The sequence below is a fragment of the Miscanthus floridulus genome, chromosome 10 (genome assembly GCF_019320115.1).
Source record: "Miscanthus floridulus cultivar M001 chromosome 10, ASM1932011v1, whole genome shotgun sequence".
In the NCBI taxonomy this organism is placed as follows: Eukaryota; Viridiplantae; Streptophyta; class Magnoliopsida; order Poales; family Poaceae; genus Miscanthus; species Miscanthus floridulus.
The window spans coordinates 123,900,298-123,923,188 of record NC_089589.1 but is presented as its reverse complement, the minus strand read 5'-3'; the positions used below and the strand labels follow the sequence as shown (position 1 = coordinate 123,923,188).

The 22,891-nt window shown below is 45.5% G+C and overlaps 3 protein-coding genes, 1 long non-coding RNA gene, 4 other non-coding genes and 2 pseudogenes across 8 annotated transcripts; 3 read left to right on the top strand and 7 right to left on the bottom strand.

Moving 5' to 3' along the window:
- Positions 1 to 300: 300 nt before the first annotated feature.
- On the bottom strand, positions 301 to 1,541 carry LOC136485575 (uncharacterized). The gene is made up of 3 exons (XM_066482425.1): positions 1,182 to 1,541; positions 849 to 1,100; positions 301 to 459 (listed from the first exon to the last, which is right to left on the bottom strand). Exons 1-3 carry the CDS (start codon positions 1,404 to 1,406, stop codon positions 382 to 384), a joined length of 555 nt encoding a protein of 184 aa, XP_066338522.1. The 5' UTR covers positions 1,407 to 1,541; the 3' UTR covers positions 301 to 381.
- A 2,162-nt stretch (positions 1,542 to 3,703) lies between these two features.
- Positions 3,704 to 4,487, bottom strand: LOC136485982 (uncharacterized). Its single transcript, XR_010766625.1, has 3 exons — positions 4,230 to 4,487; positions 4,024 to 4,147; positions 3,704 to 3,941 (listed from the first exon to the last, which is right to left on the bottom strand). It is a non-coding gene; the product is annotated as an uncharacterized lncRNA (long non-coding RNA).
- Positions 4,488 to 6,914: 2,427 nt separating this feature from the next.
- LOC136490509 (small nucleolar RNA snoR80) lies at positions 6,915 to 7,050 on the bottom strand. The gene has a single exon (XR_010767787.1). It is a non-coding gene; the product is annotated as a small nucleolar RNA snoR80 (small nucleolar RNA).
- Positions 7,051 to 7,125: 75 nt separating this feature from the next.
- On the bottom strand, positions 7,126 to 7,220 carry LOC136490485 (small nucleolar RNA Z157/R69/R10). The gene has a single exon (XR_010767763.1). It is a non-coding gene; the product is annotated as a small nucleolar RNA Z157/R69/R10 (small nucleolar RNA).
- Positions 7,221 to 7,291: 71 nt separating this feature from the next.
- LOC136490487 (small nucleolar RNA Z157/R69/R10) lies at positions 7,292 to 7,386 on the bottom strand. Its single transcript, XR_010767765.1, has one exon. It is a non-coding gene; the product is annotated as a small nucleolar RNA Z157/R69/R10 (small nucleolar RNA).
- Positions 7,387 to 7,960: 574 nt separating this feature from the next.
- LOC136490504 (small nucleolar RNA snoR97) lies at positions 7,961 to 8,062 on the bottom strand. The gene has a single exon (XR_010767782.1). It is a non-coding gene; the product is annotated as a small nucleolar RNA snoR97 (small nucleolar RNA).
- Positions 8,063 to 8,167: 105 nt separating this feature from the next.
- On the bottom strand, positions 8,168 to 8,269 carry LOC136490436 (small nucleolar RNA Z278; annotated as a pseudogene).
- A 142-nt stretch (positions 8,270 to 8,411) lies between these two features.
- Positions 8,412 to 11,570, top strand: LOC136489505 (CASP-like protein 1U4). The gene is made up of 3 exons (XM_066486119.1): positions 8,412 to 8,744; positions 10,884 to 11,044; positions 11,129 to 11,570. Exons 1-3 carry the CDS (start codon positions 8,412 to 8,414, stop codon positions 11,568 to 11,570), a joined length of 936 nt encoding a protein of 311 aa, XP_066342216.1.
- Positions 11,571 to 12,288: 718 nt separating this feature from the next.
- On the top strand, positions 12,289 to 12,906 carry LOC136486596 (CASP-like protein 1U3). The gene has a single exon (XM_066483532.1). The coding sequence runs from the start codon at positions 12,289 to 12,291 to the stop codon at positions 12,904 to 12,906; it is 618 nt and encodes a 205-aa protein (XP_066339629.1).
- An 8,192-nt stretch (positions 12,907 to 21,098) lies between these two features.
- On the top strand, positions 21,099 to 22,616 carry LOC136489504 (sugar transport protein MST4-like; annotated as a pseudogene).
- Positions 22,617 to 22,891: the final 275 nt, after the last annotated feature.

The following is a 22,891-nucleotide window of genomic DNA, read 5'->3' as shown; positions in this document are numbered from 1 at the left end:
CACCACTCGGCAAAATTAACAGAATCAGAACCAATTTGGTTCTGTTCTCTGTTTTACCGAGTGTAACACTCGGTAAACATGACCATTACCGAGTGTAACACTCGGTAAAACTTGTCCACAGTATTTTTTTTTGTTTGTTTCAGTGCATATCCAGCCACAATTAACAACAATTATAACAGAATATCACAGTTACCAACAGATAGACAATATATATCACATATATGTCCACAAATGTCACATCCACTCATTATAACCAACATATAGCTACAACAAATGTCACAAGCACAATGCAAAGTCCACAAACACCATCAACATGTCCAAAGTCCACAAAGTTCAACCCACTTCTAAGTTCAACATACAAACAAGTGAAACATGGTCCTGTCACATGGTCGGAGCCCTACCGAGAAACGGAGACAAGTCCAAGTCTTGATCGTTGTTCGATCCAGCTGTAGAAGGTCCCTGGAATGAGGGAGCAAAAGAAAATAAACATATTTGTCAATTAATCATAAGGTAGTATGCCAAATTCAAATATTCCTTCGAAAGACCAGTTAACAGTGACATCAATATATAGGCATATAATAGATAACACATATCAAGTTAGTTGCTGTTTAGGTCTCCTCTATGTGCAAGATATCGTCACACATGGTCGAGTAGACTGAACATGAATTGGGCAAACACCTATGTACTCATGTAGAACCTAACATGATGCCTTTCAAGGTCTGAACAATATTACTAATAATCTAACTTATACATGTATGTATCCTACTCTCTTCTAGGTTCTAACATGATAGTGTTGACTGTAGCACAATCTGAACTGAAAAAGCCTTTCAAGATGAAGAGTGACTCACAGGAGTGCCGTCGCGCGGAGGTGGAGGCACCAACGGTATCATCGGCGGCGGCGGAGGCGGTGGAGGCTGGCCCATGCTCTGAGAAAAGCTGGCCATGTACTCGTACCAGGCCTTCTGCGACTGCTGGAAGGCCTCAAGCTGGGCCTGCACTCGCGCCCTCTCCTGTGCCAACTCGGCCTGGTGCGATAGCTGGAGGGCCTGAAACTGGCTCTGTGAGGCCTGCTGTGACTCCTGCAGGGCTTCAATCTGGGCCTACAATTATTTATCACATAGTTAGAATGCAAATAAAGAACGGGTAGAAAATGAATGGACAACGAATGCAATAGAACTAACCTGGAGTGCTACCACCTGGGGCTGTGAGCGTGGGCGTATGGCCGGGCTCGAACTCGTGCTCCGGGCTCTAATCTGGGCGAGTGTCTGAGTGTTGGCCGTGTCTATGGTGCTGTTGCCCATATAGTACCTCCCGTGTGGCTTACCTGGTCCCAACCTCATGACGATGTCACCCTCGAGGTCAGCGGTGCTCGGATCAAATTCTGGCCCATGGATCTCTCTCGCCATCGCCGTGTACTCGCTGAGGCGACTGTGCACGCTCAGGTTACTGTATGCCTCGGGCGGGTCCTCCGGGTTGTAGACGAGGTCGGGGTCCTTTGCCTTGCCCTTGTGTGCCAAGGCATATGCCTTGAACGAGGCGCACTCCTGACCGGGGTGGAACCGCGTCTGCAGGAAGAAGCACAACAATAAGATATTATGCATTCAGAAGTTAGCGTAGCAACAACGAAATGAAATCCGCGTACATATCTGGCTGCATATTCCTTGAGGGTAGTGGGCCCTTGTTTGTGCGAGGAACCCTGCATCATCGCACGACAACGTGAGCGTACGGCGTGATATTGCTCGTACTCCTCACTCAACCACGTGTCCACAATGGCCTCCCAGCAGTTGTCCATCCCCGCACACCAAGCAGGAGGCACCTGCACGTACACGAGTACATGACAAATCATAAATCAATTTCAGTGCAATTAATCTCAGACGATGTAATCTCATGTTTACCGTCAAGTATTGCTCCTTAGTTAGGGGCAGGTGCACTGCCTGCGCTCTGGTGACTCTGTTTCCTCTGCGGGCATGGTAAATTCTTCTGCACAGGAGCTTTGTCTCGTAGAAGAGGTCCTGCACTCGGTGAACACAGACTCTGTTCACCACGTCATCCGCGTCCTCCCTACGTACTCCCTCCGCCAAGGTGTAGTAATCCTACAAGCAAATACAGTCACTAATATACAATTAATATGATGTTATTATCAGCATAGTGCGATGAACACGTACCCACAGCTCTTTCATCACCCGGTCGGCCTTGCTGTTATAACACCTACCAGCTCGATCAGTCTGATCGCTGGCGGCGTGCCAGTGGGACCACTTCATGGCGGGCTGCACAACACCATCGATCCTCACCATCCCGGGGTAGTTTGCCCTGCACAGAAGACCCAGGATCCCGTTTACTCGGCGAGAGTGACTCCCTGGGATCACCATTTCCCAATCCCTGCACAAAGTTATTGAGATTGAATATTAGTTTCTGTTATAACTTAAAAACCTGTGAATTAGTGTTAACATTCAAAAATTACTTACTTAGTTCCGGATGGTCGAATCACTGGCCGTCTCTGTATGGGTAAGTCTGGGAGGCGCGACGACCCTCGCATCCAAACCGTAGGCACCCCATTTTCCTCTACCACCAAGTCGGCATCCTCCTCGCGCTCAACCCGCTCGGAAGCATCCTCCCTCCGTGCCTCCTCCACCACCTCCGCTATCTCCTCCCTGGTCTCCTCCTCCTCCTCATCCTCCTCCGTGGCCGCTACGAACTCGTGGTCGTCGTCCTGTGGAGGAGGTGTCGGCTCTCGACGCCCTCGTCGTCGCCGTCCTCCTCCTCCACCCTGGGCTCCTCCTCCATCCTGGGCTCCACCTCCCTGGGCACGCCCTCGTCGTCGTCCTCCTCCTCCTCCCTGGGCACGCCCTCCTCCTCCACCCTGGCTGGACCCCTCGCCACCAGCCAGTAAGGTCATAACCGACCTAAGCTTCCTGATTCCACCGCCCACCATCAATCACCTGCAACAAAAGGAATAAACTATCAGTACGCATATACAAAAGTAAATGTATCATACATGTATAAAAGAGATGCAAAATAAGTAAATGTATCATACATGTATAAAAGAGATGCAAAATAAGTAAATATATCATACATGTATAAAAGAGATGCAAAATAAGTAAATGTATCATACATGTATAAAATTGCCATAAGTACTACAGATCTTACATGTACTAGAAATAATCATCAAGATCATCGATAGGTGGGCCAAAAATCTCATCATCGCTATTGTCGACGTAATTATGATCGTCTCTCAAAGTCTCATCACTAGCGACACTGCCTGAATGGTGTTGCTCAAGTAATAACAAGTCCTTCGCGTTGTGAACCTCCTCTCCATCATCCCCGTCAACAATGATCGTATCATTGTCTACTTCCATTGCGAGATCTACATCTAAGACAATCTCAAAACTCCCTTCTAATCCTTCTTCTTGAAAGAACTCTCCGTCATATGTGTTTGCATCGATGTTATAATCATCATCGTTTGGGACGGGTACTTTACCATGCGGCGATACCTTGTACACAACATCATACGCCTTAAGACGGTCTTTGGTTTGGCACGGGTATGAGAGATAATAAACTTGCGTGGCCTGTTGGGCCACAATGTACACGTCGTCTCCTAACAAGACGGATGACTTTAGAACTTCGACTAACCCAAGCTCAGGGGTCTTTATCACTTCTTTGGGATTAAACCAATGGCATTTGAATATGACAGGATGAAGAGGTACACAACCAGGAAACTTGAGTTTGTATATTTCTTCAATTATTCCATAGTAGTCCAACCCATCTGTGCCTGGCGTGAAAACACCGGTATTTGTGGTTCTTCGATTCGGCCGACTCTGCTCATGCCGAGTTGTGTGAAAGCGATATCCATTGACATCGTACACAGAGAATGACTTGACCCTAAATTCAAATCCATTGGCAACTTGCCTCAACTCGGCACTCATAGACATGTCAGTTTTGGCCTGCTAGTTCAAGTAGGATGATTCGTTATATATTTGTCAAGTTGAGAGTTAAGTACAAACAACAAATGAAATTGAACAGTACCTCCTCCTTGAACCAACAAATAAAAGTGGGATTTCGTTCTCCCGCGCCATGTCTTAGAAGGGTTTCAACTTCCGCTTCGGTGGGTTCCCTCCGTGATGGACGATGGTAGAGGAGAACAAATTTGCTATAACGGACGTTAACAAGAGGGTTGGATGGGTGCATGCGAAATACTGACAAGAAAAGAAACAAGTTTGTGTAAAACTTACGCAATGTACGGGCCAACCTCTTCAAGGTTCCGCAACACATACAGCTGGATAGAGCGCCACTCTTCTAGGCTCAACATCTTCAAGGTAGGTTCACTTGCACTTCCGAGTTGCCCTCGGAAAAGGCTGAGGGTCGACTGATTGTCGGCAGCATTGTAACGAGGGGGTGGATTATGCACGTTAGGAAGGTTGTCGGCATAGTATCTTGTTGTGAAGTATGACACCTCCTCCACAATGGATGCCTCTGCACAGGAAGCTTCAATTTTGCATTTATTTTTGCATTTTGTTCTAAGAACCTTTAGGCATCGCTCAATTGGATAGCACCAACGGGCATGCACAGGGCCCCCCATTTTTGCCTCATATGGTAGGTGCAAGAGCAAATGTTGCATCGGATTGAAGAAGCCGGGGGGAAAGATCTTCTCCAACTTGCAGAGCAACACCGGGGCCATTCTTTCCATTTCTTCAATCTCGGTCCGAGATATCTCCTTAGCACATAGCTTGCGGAAGAACATGCTCAACTCAGCCATCACTCGCCAGATGTGATCAGGGAAATAGCCACGAACCATCACCGGAAGAAGGCGCTCAATCCATATGTGGTAATCATGACTCTTCAGCCCTGTGATTCTCATGGTACTTAAGTTCACACCCCTCCTCCAATTCGCTGCATACCCGTCAGGGAACATCAACGATTGGAACCATTGAAGAACTTCTTTCTTTTGGGCCCTCGTTAGGACGAAGTCGGCCTTAGGCTTCTTCCATGACTTCCCGCGAAAGGGAGGCAACATGTTTAGCTTTGGTCTATCGCACAGCGTTGCTTGATCCAATCTAGCCTTGACATTGTCCTTTGACTTTTCCCAGTCCATGATTGTGTGAAGGACCGCCTCGGCGAAATTCTTTTCAGTGTGCATTACATCAATGTTATGTGGAAGAAGGAGGTCCTTAAAGTAAGGAAGCTTCCACAAGCACGACTTGTGTGTCCAGGCATGCTCTTTTCCGTATCCCACGAAGCCCCCCTTTTTATTGTCGACCACAAGACCATCTAACATCTCAAGAACCTGGGCACCTGTCATCATTTCCGGTGCAGAGTCTTCCACTGTGACACCTTTTCGAAAGTTCTTCTTGTCTCTCCTGAATGGGTGGTCAAGAGGGAGGAATTGTCGATGTTTGTCAAACGAAGAAAACTTGCCCCCCTTCTCCAACCGAAAGAACTCCACAGCTGACTTGCATATCGGGCATGGCATCTTCGTGTGAACACACCAGCCACAAAATAACCCATAAGCCAGGAAGTCATGCATGGAATAATGGTACCAAATATGCATTCTGAAGTTTGTCTTTGTGAATCGGTCGTATGTCACTACCCCTTCGTCCCATGCACGGACCAAATCGTCTATCAAAGGCTCCATGTACACACTCATATTAGCCCCCGGGTGTCCTGGAATTATAAGTGACAAGAAAATATTTTGCCGTTGAAAGGCGACGCCAGGTGGGAGGTTGAGAGGGATGACAAATACGGGCCAACATGTGTATGGTGAAGAACCCATACCATAAGGATTGAACCCATCAGTTGCCAGTGCAATGCGTACATTACGAGCCTCGTCAGCTTTGTCGGTATGCTTCCGATCGAAGCTTTTCCATGATTCACCATCGGACGGATGTATCATCTTGTCAGTGTATCGGTGTCCAGTTTTGTGCCACGTCATCTGTTTTGCGGATTCCTCGCTCATGAAAAGTCGTTGGATCCTCGGTATGAAAGGAAGGTACCTCAGGATCTTTGCGCCGACTTTTGTTTGCGTCTTCCGACCATCACCAGATTCTAACTCAATGTACCTAGATGCCTTACACTTCGGACAGTACTTATCATCAGCATGTTCTCCCCTGAATAAGATGCATCCGTTCGGACAAGCATGTATCTGCTCGTACGACATCTTGAGTGCACGAAGGATTTTATTTGACTCATACGTGTTCTTTGGCAGAACGTGATCATCCGGAAGTAGGGTGCCAACTACTGTCAACAGTTGATCGAAGGATTCTCTACTCCAGCTAAACTGGGACTTCACAGCCATTAGACGTGCAATGGCATCCAGTTTAGAAACATTGGTGCGCCCGTGAAGGGGTTGTTGTGCCGCATCCAACATGGCGTAAAACGCCTTTGCAGTTTGCTCTGGCTCCTGCTCTGCACTTCCTTCATCGAAAGCCATGTCATGGTCATTTAACATTTCTGCCACCCCGGCTTCAGAATCAAACTCCTCGATCCGTTGTCTCACGACCTCTTCTCTCGCACGATGGCGTTCACCATGCATGGTCCACCGGGTATAGTTCTCTACAAATCCATTGTTGACAAGATCTTTACTCATCTCCTCATATGTTTTCATTGCCTTGTTCTTACACTTCCTACAGGGACACCAGGCATGTCGTCGTCCGTTTGCAAATGCCTTCGTCATGAAATCATTGGCCTTCTCAATCCATTCATTTGTGTATTGACCCCTCTTCTGATAGCCCGTGTACATCCACTGACGGTCATCCATCCTAACATATAGACGATATTGCAGTTTAGAGCAATAAAACTGGAAATAAGATCAATGGGACCTAAAATGATCATAGTCACCTCTCAGTATAGTCAATGTACCTATACTTAATAAATTTGGATACCAAAAACACATGGAAAATTTATCAGCTTTGCATGTGATGGAATATATGTGGCCTTTCCAGGATTGGATTGACATAAAGAACGCCACCAATCAGGATATAACCACAACTATCTAGAATAGCATGTCGCGTCCGAGCCATTATACAAAGAGGAACAGAGACATCCTCCAGAATTGGTAATGGACGCATCTAATGGAAAAAAAAGGAAAAAAAATATCTACATCTAAAATGACAAAGATATTGCTCACTTGTTAGATGAGTTCAGACAGCCAAGGGTTTGGTCTTCAACTACCACAAGTAGTATCAGAAACTCTAGTCCAAAACACAATTGCTCATCAGCACTCAAAATCTAACTTCTCAGAGCAGGAAGTAAAGAAAAATGTATATAAACTAATAATAAAAAGGTTGAGAACTGGTACTTAGGAGCTCAGACAGCCAAGGGTTTGATTGTCAAATACTACCATGATAATATCTGAAACTCTAGTCCCCAAAAGTTGCTCTTCACCACTCTCATTTCAAATGAACCATTGTAACCACACAGAAAAGAAGACACGAATCCAGTCTATGATGCTGCCTGGAACAAAGAGAAAATAGCATCTACTTAGGATAATTATCTAAAGTAGTTGGTGGCTGTGTCAGCCCTTATCTTTATCCCTAGCATCTACTTTAGCATCTCTAGAATATGCTGTAGCTTTCTTAAGGCTCAAGCAAGCTTTCTTAAGGCTCAAGCAAGCTATCCTATATGTATCCCAACCCTGCCATAGTTGTGGCATGGCTAATGAAATCTGAAATTTAGCCCCAAACCTGTGTTTTGGTTCTAACAGTAGCCACTAACCAGGCCAACCTAGCAAATAATTCCAATGATTTCTATACAAGCTCAAATCAATTTGGTCAGTCCTGTTATAAATACAACTAGTCAATAGAGGGCGTGAGCTACATGCAAAGGCAGCCAAAACTACAGAGGTTGTACATCAGACAGATGAATTAGTCTGACATATAAGTAGCTAACTTCCTTGTTCTGAAGGCTGAAAAAATAATTATGTTGCAACGAAAAGGCAAAATATGTGGCTTAAACCCACAGAAGTAAACAATCTTGTGCTGTTATTTAACTCCCAGCTCACAGTACAGAGCCGAAGCTGATGACAACACACACTCTTCGAGTTTTTCAGCCTCAACACAAATCAGAAAGCACTAGTGCAAGGATAGTTAAACTCGGTTCCGATTTACCCAGTATAATTATTTGAGAGAAATAACTAAACTACAATACTATTACTAAACTGCAAATGCATTTGGACACCGCCCAGTCTTGTCATGCGGGTGCAGCAGCTCCAAGTAGGAGCTACGTAGGAACTTGAGCCGATTGCAGACTCCAAACACTGGACGACTTCATGAGTGGCCAATGGGATGCAAGGTTTGCACCAAGAAAAATTCTCAAGTTGGACTTTGAGAAAGACTGACAAACAGAATTGAGACTTCCTTTTTGAATGTCTCAAGCAAAGAGGTTTTGGTGTTAAATGGTGTGACTCGATTAAGTTAGTAATGAGCTCTGGCACTGTTAGTGTCAAGGTGAATAATTCTAATGGAAGTTATTTTAAATCTGGTAGAGGGGTTAGACAAGGGGATCCCCTGTCTCCCTTCCTTTTCAACATAGCTGCTGATACTTTGGCTAAAATGATTTCTCTTGCTCAAAGTAATAATCTGATTAAGGGGTTGGTTCCTGAATATATTGAAAATGGGGTAGCAGTTCTTCGGTATGATGAGGACATGATTCTATGCGTCCAAGATGATAAAGAGCAAGCTGCTCATCTCAAACTTCTTCTTTACCTTTATGAGAAGATGTCTGGTCTGAAAATTAACTTCTCTAAGAGTGAGGTCATTAGATAAGTCAAGATGACACTAAAAGCCTGGAATTTTCCAATATGTTCAACTGTGCAATTGGTAAATGGCCCATTAAGTACTTAGGAGTTCCTATGGCTAGCTGTAGACTCAAATCAGGCCTTAGTGGTGAACATATATCAGTTGTGTCATGTAGTTGTAAACAAAGGTTCCTTACATTCAGGTTGAACAAATCATGACCTACTTAGAAAAAAAGGACACTCAATCAAATGAAAAGCATCACGGCGCCATGATGTTTGCAGCCATCTACTAATACTAGTTGCATCACGGCGCCACCAGACGGAGGGGAGAGGTGGGCAACAGGGCAGGTACCTGGCGTCGACGGGAGCAGGCAGGGGTCCCTTGTCGCCACCGGTGCGGCGGGAGCACGTACGGAAGGGGAGGCCGCGGTCAGGGGAGGGGAGAGAGTGCTCGCCGTCGCCGCTGCTGCTGGGGCCCACCCCACCCCACCTCGCGGGAACGGGAGCGAAGGAGGGAGCACGGGGCGGCGTCGGCGGAGGGGATCGTCGTCTGGTGCGCCGGTGCCGCTGTCTCTCTCTCCGTCTCTCTCTCTCTCCGTCTCTCCGGTGGCGGCGGCTGTGGGGGACCGCCCGGTGGCGGCGGTGGTGGAGGGGAGGAGGCGGCCGCGGCGGTGGGGAGGCGTGTGCGGTGTGTGTGTGAAAGTAGGAAACGATTTGAGGGAGAAACGGCTTGTTGAATGCTTCTGTTTACCGAGTGCCTAGATGTACGACACTCGGTAAACTCAAGCACCGCAGCCCTGGTACATGTTTACCGAGTGCCCCGATCTACGGCACTCGGTAAACATAAGCATGGTAGGCAGGTGGGCCGTGGCTAATCTTTACCGAGTGTTTTAGGTCACACTCGGTAAAAGTCTCCATTATTTCATGCAAAACAAAAATGAAAAAATGCCAATTATTTCATGCCCCGAAATTGCTTGTTTGAGGCCCTAAATGAATTCAAATCAAAAAGTGGTCAACTACAAAGTTTCATAACTTTTTGAGATCTACAATTTTCATTTAGTAAGTTTTTCCATCCGAGGTCGTTTGAAAAATTTGAATTTTAAATTTGAGAGATTCAAACGTAGTTTTGCATGATAAGATGATTTCAAATCAAAAAGTTGTCAACTACATAGTTTCAGAGTTACATAAAACTATGTAGTTGACTACTTTCAGAGTTACATGAAACTATGTAGTTGACAACTTTTTGATTTGAAATCATCTTATCATGCAAAACTACGTTTGAATCTCTCCAATTTAAAATTCAAATTTTTCAAACGACCTCGGATGGAAAAACTTACTAAATGAAAATTGTAGATCTCAAAAAGTTATGAAACTTTGTAGTTGACCACTTTTTGATTTGAATTCATTTAGGGCCTCAAACAAGCAATTTCGTTTTTTCAATGGTACACAGGTCATTTTGAACTTTTATAATGGCACACAGGTAAAAAAGGTAATTTTTACTCTGGTTCGTAGCCACCTCCGTTAGAATTGAACGGCAAGCTGACGGAAGTGGTATACAGAGCAAAAGAAATTTCAAAGAGGGTATTGGAGAACCTTTTCAAATTTCAATGGTACACAGGTCATTTCAATATTTTATAATGGCACACAGGTAAAAAACTCAATATCATATGTGGATAGAGGGAAAAGAATGAAGGGAACAAACAAGAAATTTGGTTGAATTTTACCGAGTGTTGCTCCAGTACACTCGGTAAAAGATAGTGTTTACCGAGTGTTGTGAACTTACACTCGGTAAAATATAGTGTTTACCGAGTGTTGTGAACTTACACTCGGTAAAACTTTATTATTACCGAGTGCAAATACTTCTACACTCGGCAAACATGTCATGCCGTGACGCCGTTTAGCGCACGGTTGGTACACTAGGAGACGTGACAGCTCAATACCGAGTGTCTCTTTTTACCGAGTGCGCCCCTTCGGTAAAATTGTAGTTCTACCGAGTGTTTGAGGTTACCGAGTGTTCGGACTCGGTAAAGATGTCTACTACCGGGTGTTTATGTTTTCCGAGTGTTGGCACTCGGTAAAAAATGTTTTCCGAGTGTCCCGACTTTTGACACTCGGTAATTATCTGGGCACTCGGTAACTACACAGTCTCCGGTAGTGCAAGTGGCTGCACCGTTTCAGCCTCATCTTCCGCATCGCCGGCATAGGCTTGGCGGCGGTGGCCGCGGTGGCCATGGCCACGGCGAGCCAGTGCACCGTCTACGCCGACTACGGCGCACGACCGCGCACCGTCACGTACAGCGACTTCCCTGCCTTCGTGTACGTGTACTCCAGACCAGAGAACTAAAAATCCATTGCCGCAAGTACCTGCACAGCATTTGTACATTTGCGGCTGTGATGCAGGTACCTGGTGGCGGCGACCTCCATTGCCACATTGCTAGAGGCGGTAGCCCTGTTCCTCAGCTGGAGGAAGAAGTGCAAGAGCAAGAAATCCTGGAGGGTGCTCATCATGCTGCTCCTCGGCGCCGTCGTCCCCGCGCTGCTCTACACGTCCGCCGGCGCGGCTTTCGCTGTCGGCTGGGACATCTCCTACTACTTGGAGCCCAGCGGGCGGCGCTTCAGCGTCTGCCGCAGCAGCGTCGGCGACAGCTTCTGTGGGCGGGTGCACGTGTCCATGTGGCTCGCGCTAGGCGCTGCCGTGGCTGTGTCCATTGCTGAGTTCCTGACCACGTTCCGGTGGTGCCATGGCGGTGGGTCGGGATCAGACTCCTGCTCTGACTCGGACTCGGACTCGGATTCGGATTCGGAGTCCGTATGTGGGCATGGGTGCCATTGCAAGCATTAGGATGTGCCATCTTTGTTGCGTTTAAATTTCTTGGTAAATCAATGGCTTGCTTACTCTTTGTGATTGTTTGGCCACAAGTCGTCATGTAGCTTTTTTTTTTGGTTAAAAAAAAGCATGCAACTCTGCTAAGTGTACTGCAAGAAAGGAAAAGGATTCAAAGTGGACTGGACCAAAATGAGGGGGGTTAATTAATTCGGTTGGCCTGTCAGTTCCCAAACCATGTTGGGCCGTCAGTTGGAGTTGCAAAGCAAGTACTGGGCCGTCAGTTTGACTCATGAATGCATAATTCTGAGCAGAGATGTTAACAATATATATACTACTACTATGAATTAACCATGGAACATAATCATTGCTAACACCCTAATACTCCAGGCAAATTTGTTGGCTCGCCAAGCAAACTAAGCGATTTAGCGAGTAAACTAGTGAGATTAGATGCTAATCCACTAATTAGTCATTACCAAGAAGGCAAGAAAACAAAACGGAGGTGAGCTCGTCGTGCTAACGAACGTTAGTTGAGCGTGCAAACATGCCGCCTCCAATCACTCCCGTTGACCTTCTCTTCATCATCCACTTGTTAGTTGTCACCAAATGCTCATATATGTATATATACATCTACGCGCCAGCTCAAGCTAGCTAAGGCTCAACAAGCTCAAAGTCAACAATCGAGCTTCTAACAAGCTAGCTTGCACATCCATCCATCGATCGGCGCACGTCAACCATGCACGACGAGGAGAAGAAGGAATCCAAGTGGGCGACGGCGGTGAGCATCGCCGGCCGCATCGCGGGCATGGGCCTGGCGGTGGCGGCGGCGGTGCTGATGGCCACGGCGAGCCAGTGCACCGTGTACGCGGCTTATGGCGCGCGGCCGCGGACTGTCACCTACAGCGACTTCCCGCCCTTCGTCTACCTGGTGGGCGCCGCCTCCATCGCGGCATTCCTAGAGGCCATCGCCATCTTCCTCGTCGTGTGGAAGAAGGGCAAGGACAAGACGGCCAAGGTGCTCATGCCGCTGCTGGGCGTCGCCGTGCCCGCGCTGCTCTACTCGGCGACCGGAGCCGCGTTCGCCGCGGTGGCTGACATGTCCTACTGCTCCGCCAACGGCAGGCGCGTCAGCGTCTGCGCCGGTAGCGCCGCCGCCGGTGGTGTCGGCGGCAGCAACTTCTGCAGACAGGTGCATATCTCCGTCTACCTCTTGCTGGCCGCGGCCGTTGCCGTGTCCGTCGCCGAGGTGGTCAGGGGCGTCGGAGGCTCGGCGTACGGCGGAGATTCGGACTCGGACTCCAGCTCCAGCTCCGAGTCCGGCGGTTGTGACCATGGGTGCCATCACAAGCATTAGGTTTTGCAAATGAATACTGCTGGTACGTATACAATACAGGCCACCAATAGGATTTCAATAGCATTGGTGGCCTGTACTGTATACGTACCAGCATTTCTTCGACAGCTTTTGCAGTTTTTTAACAAATTTTGCATGCGGAAGTACGTTGTTGTTCCTGCTAATTAACATTAATTCCATCAGTTATTTACTCCGATCACAAAAGATTATCAAAATTGAACAGACAGAAAGTAACTTATAATTGAATGTAGACCATAACATGATTTGTTTTTAAATTCAGTACATTATTTCACCTAGTTGCCCAATAACGAAAACGTACGATTTGAGGAATACCAAAAATAAGGTGATGTGTAATTGGCCTCTAGAATATAATTTTGACTGCTACTTTTATTTTCAAAAAATGCTATACAACACAAGTGTGTTTTAGAAAAAAAAAACACATGGATTTTTTTTATCTCTCTCGCTCTCTTTTTCTCACCGGTGACCAAAAGAAACTGCAACTCGCGTCCGTACTCTCCGCCATAGACGCCGGTCAGCAGGCCGCATACGGTTGGCTCGGCAGCATCGTGCTTCAGCACCTCGAGCTCCTCGGCCCCTTGTGTCCCCAATGCCACGGCGTGCGCGTGCTGGCTGACGCCCGAGGTACACCACGTACGATGACAGCTCGCTGGACACCGGATGCAGCAGCGAGCATGAGCGAGCACCGAGCTGCCGAGAACATGAGGGCGGTGAGGACGGGCGCTATCGACGCTCAGATAAGATGGGCCAACGCCATGAGGGTGAGCAGCCTGGGCGCCGTCGGCGGCTACCTGCAGTGACCTGTGATCTGTGATCTTGTGATTGTCTGAAGGTAGAAGAAGGCTGGAGGTAGAAGAAGGGTGGAGGCTATTGGATCTTAATCTTATGGTGCAAAAAAATTATGTGTTGGAATTGCATAAAACACATGGTTGTGTAGTATTCTAAAAAATTGCAAATAAACCCCAGTTATTAGGGAACTACTTTTCCACTCAATAATTTTAGAATATCAAAATGAAGAAATATAAAATATGTTGCGAAAAAAGGTTTTTATTTATTAAATGTTCATACAACACAATATGTGGCTTACTTGTGACCATACGGTGTCCCCTAGCTGGACAAAGGTGAAAAGTAAAAATATAATATACACCAAAAATACACACTATGACTGTTAGTGAGACATGTATAACGAAATAAGTTGTGTAAAGACTCGATCAACCAACTAGTTTGGAGCTAGCTGGATGGCGTATGATAACAAGAAATTGGCACATATATAATTTTGAGTTGAAGAGGATTCAAACCTAGATGTACATACTCAATCCAACCAACTACTTAGGCTTGGTGGGTGTTTGGTTCGAGAACGAGTTAGTTCATCATCTAGTCACACTACACTTTTTTGTTTGCATTGGTTTGTGGGATGAAATGGACTGATCCATCATTACCTCATTCCTTACAAGGTAATAATTAGTACCAGTACGAAGAATGAAGTCATTCCACTAAATTTAAGTAATAAATTCATGATACACCACCTCATCGAGGACAAAGTGATTCCTCAAACCAAATAGCCTTTCAATAAGTCATCTATACCTGCAGGTTCCTTGGACATAAACAGAATATATTGTGGTTATGATGATATCAAATAAGGCAACATTAATTACCATGCATCTTATCTATAGTTCAATGTACGTCGCTCAAGACGGCTAAACCAAATAATGATGTTGAGAGCTAGAAACTATTATATGACTTACGCCTTCAACTGCTCCTTATCTGCTTCCAAGTGCAATTCTTTGCTACAAGGAGGGAGAATGTATTGATTTGACACATATATCAAGCTTAAAGATTGCATAAAAGAAGAAAATTGAGACCTCATCAGTGGTAGAAAAACAGAATGCTTACAAACTTTGCTGATGGACGACATTGACCCATGTTGCGCAGGTTCGGAATAATGTTATATCCAATTGTTAAGACAACAGTACTCGCGTTGCGCAACATGTTATTTTACTCTGTATTTGGAAGACGTTGGTGCCTACTGAACAACAAGTACAGCTTTGTATAAATAAAGGTCTCAACAAACTTCTCTTAGAGGTCAAGTCACACACACAACTGACAGTGTCTACACCGGTGCACAAGGTGGGATATACAATGGGGACTCTATGCACCAGTTCGGAACATTCTCTGTGTGCAAAAATCATTCGGTAAGCACATGGTAACTAGCTACCAGTTTTGTAGAAAAATAAATAAATGAAAATCTGGCTCCAATGCTTTAATATATGTGTTTTTTACATTCAATAATCTATGATCCTAGGTACATTTTAAGTACACAAGGAGAGAAAATTTTGTTACTTTTGGATCACAAAACAAACATTTATGAGTTCTAGTGCCAGATGTCAGATAAAACATGACTGAATTAAGAAAGATGTCCTTGAGTTCAAATGACGTCAACAGTTGAGAGCCAAAATTTTCTTTCCATTATCCATATTTTTTAAATATCGGTTGTCACTGATAAATGGTAATAACGAAAATATCAGAAATCTAATACAAGAAAATTTCAGCCAAAATTTATATAAAAAATCATTAATTAATAGAGAAAACCAAGTAAAATATGTCTAAGCTATTTGATATAAAAAACAGACAAAATAGTAAAAAATTGAGGACATAGCGTTTGAGAGCTTGGCGTGCCGCTGGGAGAGCAAATAGCAGTAGCTTGGAAAGGAAGAGGAGGGATGAAAATAGGATAAATTTTTAGGGTTAGGTTACTGTGGGACTTTTACCCACTCGTCCTGGGCTGGTGCGCGTTCATTAAGTTCTGACAGATCAAATTCAAGTTCATGAACTTTTTTTAACGATACACGCTAAATATCAGCCTGTACCGATAATACAGAAATTTCATTTTTGTACCAGTGATATTTTAATTTAAAGCGTGTTCCAAACAAACCATGTTTTTTGGGGAAACTTTTTCAAAATGACATATTTTGCAGTTTGTATTCAATTTTTGGAAGTTTAAATAGTTAGGAAAGAAGTGTAGGTGATTAATTTGAGTTAATTATAATTATGCTTCTATATATCCAGCAATAGGCCGAATTGTCAGACTCAAAGCTCATTTGGTGAAGAAACAATATAAGTTCTTTTATATCGTCAAATGGAAAATACAAAACGAATAATGTTTGCAACTTGCAGTGGAAATGGCTATCAACAAGATGGTTAATGATTGATGTGCCTGGAAACCAAAAGGCGCCACCATGCTGATCGATATGACTGGCATGTATATAACGAGTCCAAGTCAACGATCGACTACGTACTTTATCAACTCCCCATCATTTGTGCAAGTCGAGTTTCTATAGTAATAATATATTCATTCAAGTTTGCTCGTGCGTGAGAGTAGTTAACCACGTCATCGTAATGATTTGCCTTATTCGTTTGGCTGATAAGCCATGGTTAAAAGTACTATTGGTTGATTTGTTGTGAGAGAAAAATATTACTCGTAAGCTGAAAAAGTACGGCTTATAAACCCAGCGAACAGGACGATAATCGTTTGTTGCTGCTGCTACGGTGCTACCTGCTCGATCTTTAGCTGTCCCAGTTGCCAACTTGCCATCAACAGAAACGACGGAGGAATCTGCAACTTTGAGCAAGCCACCATGTTAATTGACTCTAGTACTAAGTAGCCATGTTAATAGACCACACGGGCCACGAATAGCGATGCATGCAGTAACTAGTACCAGCAGCGGCGGATCCAGGAAATATTTTAGGGGGGACTGAATAACACTGCTGTTCGATCTTAAGTCTCAGCCCCCCTATACTATAGAACTTTGCCTAAAAATTCATAGAACTTACCTGCACAGCCGTACTGGCTGACACCTTGACTTCAACCAGCATAGTTTGCTTGGAGTCTTCTGCTCTCGTCCCTGTCAGGCTACCACTAGTACGTGGTTTGGCTGCGTCTGCAGCCACAACCACCAGATTCCTGAGGTCTTCCGGGGCTCCCGAAGAGCTTTCGCTTTCGGATTAAACATTGGCAGCGGCGGCGGCGAGATGCCTATCGCCTACCGCTGGATTATTGCAAATCATTCTCATGCGGGCGTGTTCCTGTCCAAGCCAACGTATAGGACATGCACAGCGCAATTATGTTAGAGCAGGCGGGACTGGGACAGTGTTCATGTGGTAAGTTTGTACATTCAGCAGCTTTTAGGGAAAACAAATGAGCGAAAACAAATGAGCTTGATGGAGGCCTACGATCAGCAGGCGTAGGAGGGGGACAGATATTTGTCCTAGACATGGCATCCTGTTACAGATAACAGATTAGGATATCTGAATACGGGCGTTTAAGTTTCAACACTTCAACTGCTACGGTCGGAAATATCTGCAGGATGTATGCACGGGTGCACCAACCGCTCCGACACTAGTTTCGGTTGTTTGTACACATCTTCAGGGGGTGGGTGATGGTCATGCGTGCCATTAATATTTTGAGACTTTTAGACTAGTTTCTTCTTACACTTTAGAGTATTTTGAGACTTTAGACTAGAACTGGTGTGCATCTCCATTGATGAATGATATGTTTGGTTGAACCGCTGAACCCAAGTTGGGTTCTCATTCCCTGTTTGTGTGATGCCCGGGTAATAAATATTAATCTTTAGTCCCGGTTTGGCCCCCTAACCGGGACTAATTATCCCAGCCTATACACCGGCTCATTTCTTCCTCCCCGAGCTTGCTGCCTCTGTTCTTTAGCTTGCTGTTGTTCTTGCTCTCTCCCCCTCCATTGGTGTTGCTCTTCGATTTTGGAGATAACAAACTTAATCATCTTATGTTTTATCAGTAGCTTATCTCATTTTGCGATGTAGATGCATATGTAACTTTATATGTTGGACTTTATTATGATTTTATATGTCATTTTTAGCTCAAAATCACATGATGATTTGCATATATGTTTGGATAAACAAAAGTTAAATTAGTTCATCAAAATCACGCCTCGCTCGTCCTCGCTGGAGCACGCGCCATCCTCGTCCCCGATGGCTTACGTGATCTTAGAATTAATTTTTCCATGAAATGAAAAACTTAGAAAATAGTTAGAAAATTGTAGAAAATCTGTACTAGTTGAACTTGCGGACCGTGTTCAGCTCGGCGAGCATGTTCTCTGCCGAGCGGTAACGGACGTCAAGGAGGAGCTTTGATTCTACGAGGGAGAGCGGCAACGGTCGTGGAAAATCGTGTTCCCTTTCTCGTAGAATCGGAGCTCTTCCTTGGCCAAGTACGGTGCCGTCCGGTGGAGAAATGCTCGCTGAGATGATCACGTAAGCAAGGTCAACTAGTATGGATGGTTATTTATTGAAACATGTTTTTGAGCTATAATTTGATGGATATTTGATAACTTCAGACCTACAAATGTCATCTACAAATGTTACTATCCTCGGCAACCTAAACTCCCGCGAGCTCGCCGATATCGAGCAGGTCACTTAGAATTGTTTTTTCCATGAAATGAAATACTTAGAAATCATACCTTTTATTTTTTAGAATTAAATTTTCCATGAAATGAAAAACTTAGAAAATAGTTAGAAAATTATAGAAAATCCATACTAGTTGAACTTGTGGACCGTGTTTATTTCGGCGAGCATGTTCTCTGCCGAGTGGTAACGGACGTCGAGGAGGAGCTTTGATTCTACGAGGGAGAGCGGCAATGGTCGTGGAAGACCGTGTTGCCTTCCTCGTAGAATCGGAGCTCTTCCTTGGCCAAGTACGGTGCCGTCCGGTAGAGAAATGCTCGTCGAGATGATCACGTAAGCAAGGTCAACTAGTTTTGTTTAAATATATTATTATAGAAAATGTGAAATTTACACGAGTTTGCAAAAATAAGTATAGAAAGTAGATGACAACTGGTACCGGATCCTCGGCCTCTCGTTCGGTTGCGAAACGACTGAGGCCAGAACTCCATCTCATTATCTGCGGCAAGTGTAAGCAGATGATTGTGATGGAGTACCGAGTCAAGAGACAGGGACCCAACAAGGGTTGTGTTTTCTACAAGTGTCCAGATCGCGATGTGAGTTTCTTACGCATTTGATTATTATGGCTATTTGACCTGCTTTTCTTGAATATTTTTGACTAAATATTTTTTGGCTTTAATTTTAGTGGGAGGGCAATGGATGCGATGGTTGGTACTGGGAGGAAGATTATGCTACATACGTGTAGAATTCGGGTGCGCTTGAGGTAGCGGCTGCTGATGATGAGGCAGTGAGCCAGCAGGAGAAGCTTATTGATATTCAACAGAAGAATGATTTGTCTGTTCTAGTTGCGTACGGTCACGAAATAATTATGTTACTGAAGTGCATTGTAGTTTTAGTTTGTTTAGTGATAGTTGGGATTGCTTACGTTGTAGCCAGGCTTAGTTAATTAATCAACCGTGTGTGTGTCATCTATGTTGTGTAATAAAATACTTAATTATGTTCAAGGTTTTCATAATTTATCGTGTAATGCAGATTATGTCACGCCATTGGATGTACAATGCCGATCGCTGCTCCCAAGACTTTATTGAGGGCGTGCACTATTTCTTAGGTGTGGCCGAGGCAAATAAGCAGGATGGTTTCATGTGCTGTCCATGTGCCATATGTAAGAATTTAAAGGAATATTCAAACTCAATGAGTCTTCATTCACATTTGCTTAAGTCAGGTTTCATGTCAAACTATATATGTTGGACTAAGCATGGAGAAAGCGGGGTCATGATGGAAGAAGGTGAAGGAGAAGATTTAGACATTGATGATATTATTGCTAAGTATGGTGCCTTTGATGATACTACAATGGGGAGAGATGAAGAAGAGGTAGCGGCAGAAGATGATTTCAGTGATGCTCTTAGCGATGCCATTCGTGATGCACAACAAGAATGCAAAAGTGAAAAAGAGAAAGTTAAGTTCGAGCGCATGCTTGAGGATCATAGGAAGTTGCTATACCCGACGGCCGAAGAGGGGCAAAAAAAGTTGGGTACAACACTGGAATTGTTACAGTGGAAGGTAAAGAATGGTGTATCCGACAAGGCATTTGGGAATTTATTGAACCTCATAAAGAAGATGCTTCCGAAGCCAAATGAATTGCCCACCACTACGTACGAAGCAAAAAAGGTTGTCTGCCCTTTGGGATTAAAAATCCAGAAGATACATGCATGTCCTAATGACTGCATCCTCTACCATGGCAATGAATACGAGAATTTGGATAAATGCCCGGTATGTAAAGCAGCGCGGTATAAGATCAGGCGCGATGATCCCAGTGACGTCGAGGGTGAACAACGTCCTAGAAAGAAAATCCCTACCAAGGTTATGTGGTATGCTCCTATAATACCACGCTTAAAACGTTTGTTCAGAAATAAAGACCATGCAAAGTTATTGCGGTGGCATAAAGAAGACCATAAGGTAGATAATATGCTGAGACACCCAGCTGATGGGTCCCAGTGGAGAGCGATAGACAGAGAATTTCTAGAGTTTGCAAATGAGGCTAGAAACATTGGCAGCGGCGGCGGCGAGATGCCTATCGCCTACCGCTGGATTATTGCAAATCATGCTCATGCGGGCGTGTTCCTGTCCAAGCCAACGTACAGGACATGCACAGCGCAATTATGTTAGAGCAGGCGGGACTGGGACAGTGTTCATGTGGTAAGTTTGTACATTCAGCAGCTTTTAGGGAAAACAAATGAGCGAAAACAAATGAGCTTGATGGAGGCCTACGATCAGCAGGCGTAGGAGGGGGACAGATATTTGTCCTAGACATGGCATGCTGTTACAGATAACAGATTAGGATATCTGAATACGGGCGTTTAAGTTTCAACACTTCAACTGATACGGTCGGAAATATCTGCAGGATGTATGCACGGGTGCACCAACCGCTCCGACACTAGTTTCGGTTGTTTGTACACATCTTCAGGGGGTGGGTGATGGTCATGCGTGCCATTAATATTTTGAGTCTTTTAGACTAGTTTCTTCTTACACTTTAGAGTATTTTGAGACTTTAGACTAGAACTGGTGTGCATCTCCATTGATGAATGATATGTTTGGTTGAACCGCTGAACCCAAGTTGGGTTCTCATTCCCTGTTTGTTAAGTAGCAAAGAACAGAACAAACGACCAAGTCGTTAGGGCCCAATAATTTTTTTTTCTTTTGAAAAATATCAGCCCAATGGGCATTTTCTGAAGACAACTCGGCCCAATGGGCATCGATGAGGCCGCGTCTCTTCTTGCTATGGCCGTATCGGTGTGGTACTGGGCCTGGCAAAAACTAGTTGCAGAACTCGACAATACTCGCGACATTCTGTTCCAGCTCAACGTCACCATCGGCATCCTCTTCGCCAACCTCGTCAACTACGGCACCTCCAAGATCCACCCGTGGGGATGGAGACTGTCGCTGTCGCTGGCGGGCATCCCGGCGGTGCTGCTCACCCTGGGCGCGCTCTTCGTGATGGACACTCCCAACAGCCTCATCGAGCGCGGGCGCCTGGATGAGGGCAAGGCCGTGCTCAAGAAGATCCGGGGCACCGACTACGTGGAGCCGGAGTTCAACGAGATCGTGGAGGCGAGACGCGTGGCGCAGGAGGTGAAGCACCCGTTCCACAACCTGCTCCAGCGCCGCAACCGGCCGCAGCTCGTCATCGCCGTGCTCCTCCAGATCTTCCAGCAGTTCACTGGGATCAACGCCATCATGTTCTACGCGCCCGTGCTGTTCAACACGCTGGGGTTCAAGAGCGACGCGTCGCTCTACTCGGCGGTCATCACGGGCGCTGTCAACGTGATCTCCACGCTCGTGTCTGTCTACTCCGTCGACCGCGTCGGCCGCCGGATGCTGCTCCTGGAGGCCGGCGTGCAGATGTTCCTGTCGCAGGTGGCCGTCGCCGTCGTGCTGGGCATCAAGGTCACGGACCACTCCGACAACCTGGGACACGGATGGGCCATCATGGTCGTCGTCATGGTCTGCACCTTCGTCTCCTCCTTCGCCTGGTCGTGGGGGCCCCTGGGCTGGCTCATCCCCAGAGAGACCTTCCCGCTGGAGACAAGGTCGGCGGGACAGAGAGCGTCACCGTCTACGTCAACCTGCTCTTCACCTACCTCATCGCGCAGGCCTTCCTCTCCATGCTCTGCCACCTCAAGTACGATATCTTCTTCTTCTTCTCCGCCTGGGTACTCGTCATGTCGCTCTTCGTCCTCTTCTTCCTATCGGAGACCAAGAACGTGCCCATCGAGGAGATAACCGAAAGGGTGTGGAAGCAGCATTGGTTCTGGAAGCGCTACATGGACGACGACAACCACCACATCGTCAACGGCAAGATCACCGCCAACAATGGCGCCTCCGTTTAACTACTCCATCTGATCTGTTGATGCATCAGACTTGAGACTTGAGGAGATCGAGTATATCCGACCGCCGACAGCGTACTACAGTACTACTACTGCTGAAGGAATTTATGAGCACAGTGTTCACTTATATGCGATGCAAAAAGGCAATTGGTAGTAAGTGCTGCAACCTGCAACTGCAATGGCAATGCCGCCTTGTTGTTCTACAGGAGCCAAGTGTTTCGGCCAAAGTCCATACTCATCTTTGATTTGTATCTTTCAACTTTCAAGCATAGTTTACACGGATTGTAATCTCATCCATGCCTGATCCTCGAAACCTACATGCATACTAGTAGAACCTTGTACTAAGCGGATCTTGTGAATGTAATGGTGCCATTCCCCACTCCCCAGTGACCTCTATTTTTCAGCGCAGCTATGAGTCAAGTCCAACACAGAAACCGTTTCTGATACAATACCACACGAAAACTGAACTTTCAGGCATGTTCAGATTGCCCGGTTAGCTAAAATGGTACTACAAAACAGTACCATGTACAATTGGAGCAGGATACACATGTGAATATGTTAGCTTTGGTTTGTTCGTTACATGCAGAGGGGCTACACGTTCCGTGGTTTTTATTTTCAGAAATTAAAATTTATAGGGGTCACAGATAAAAAGGA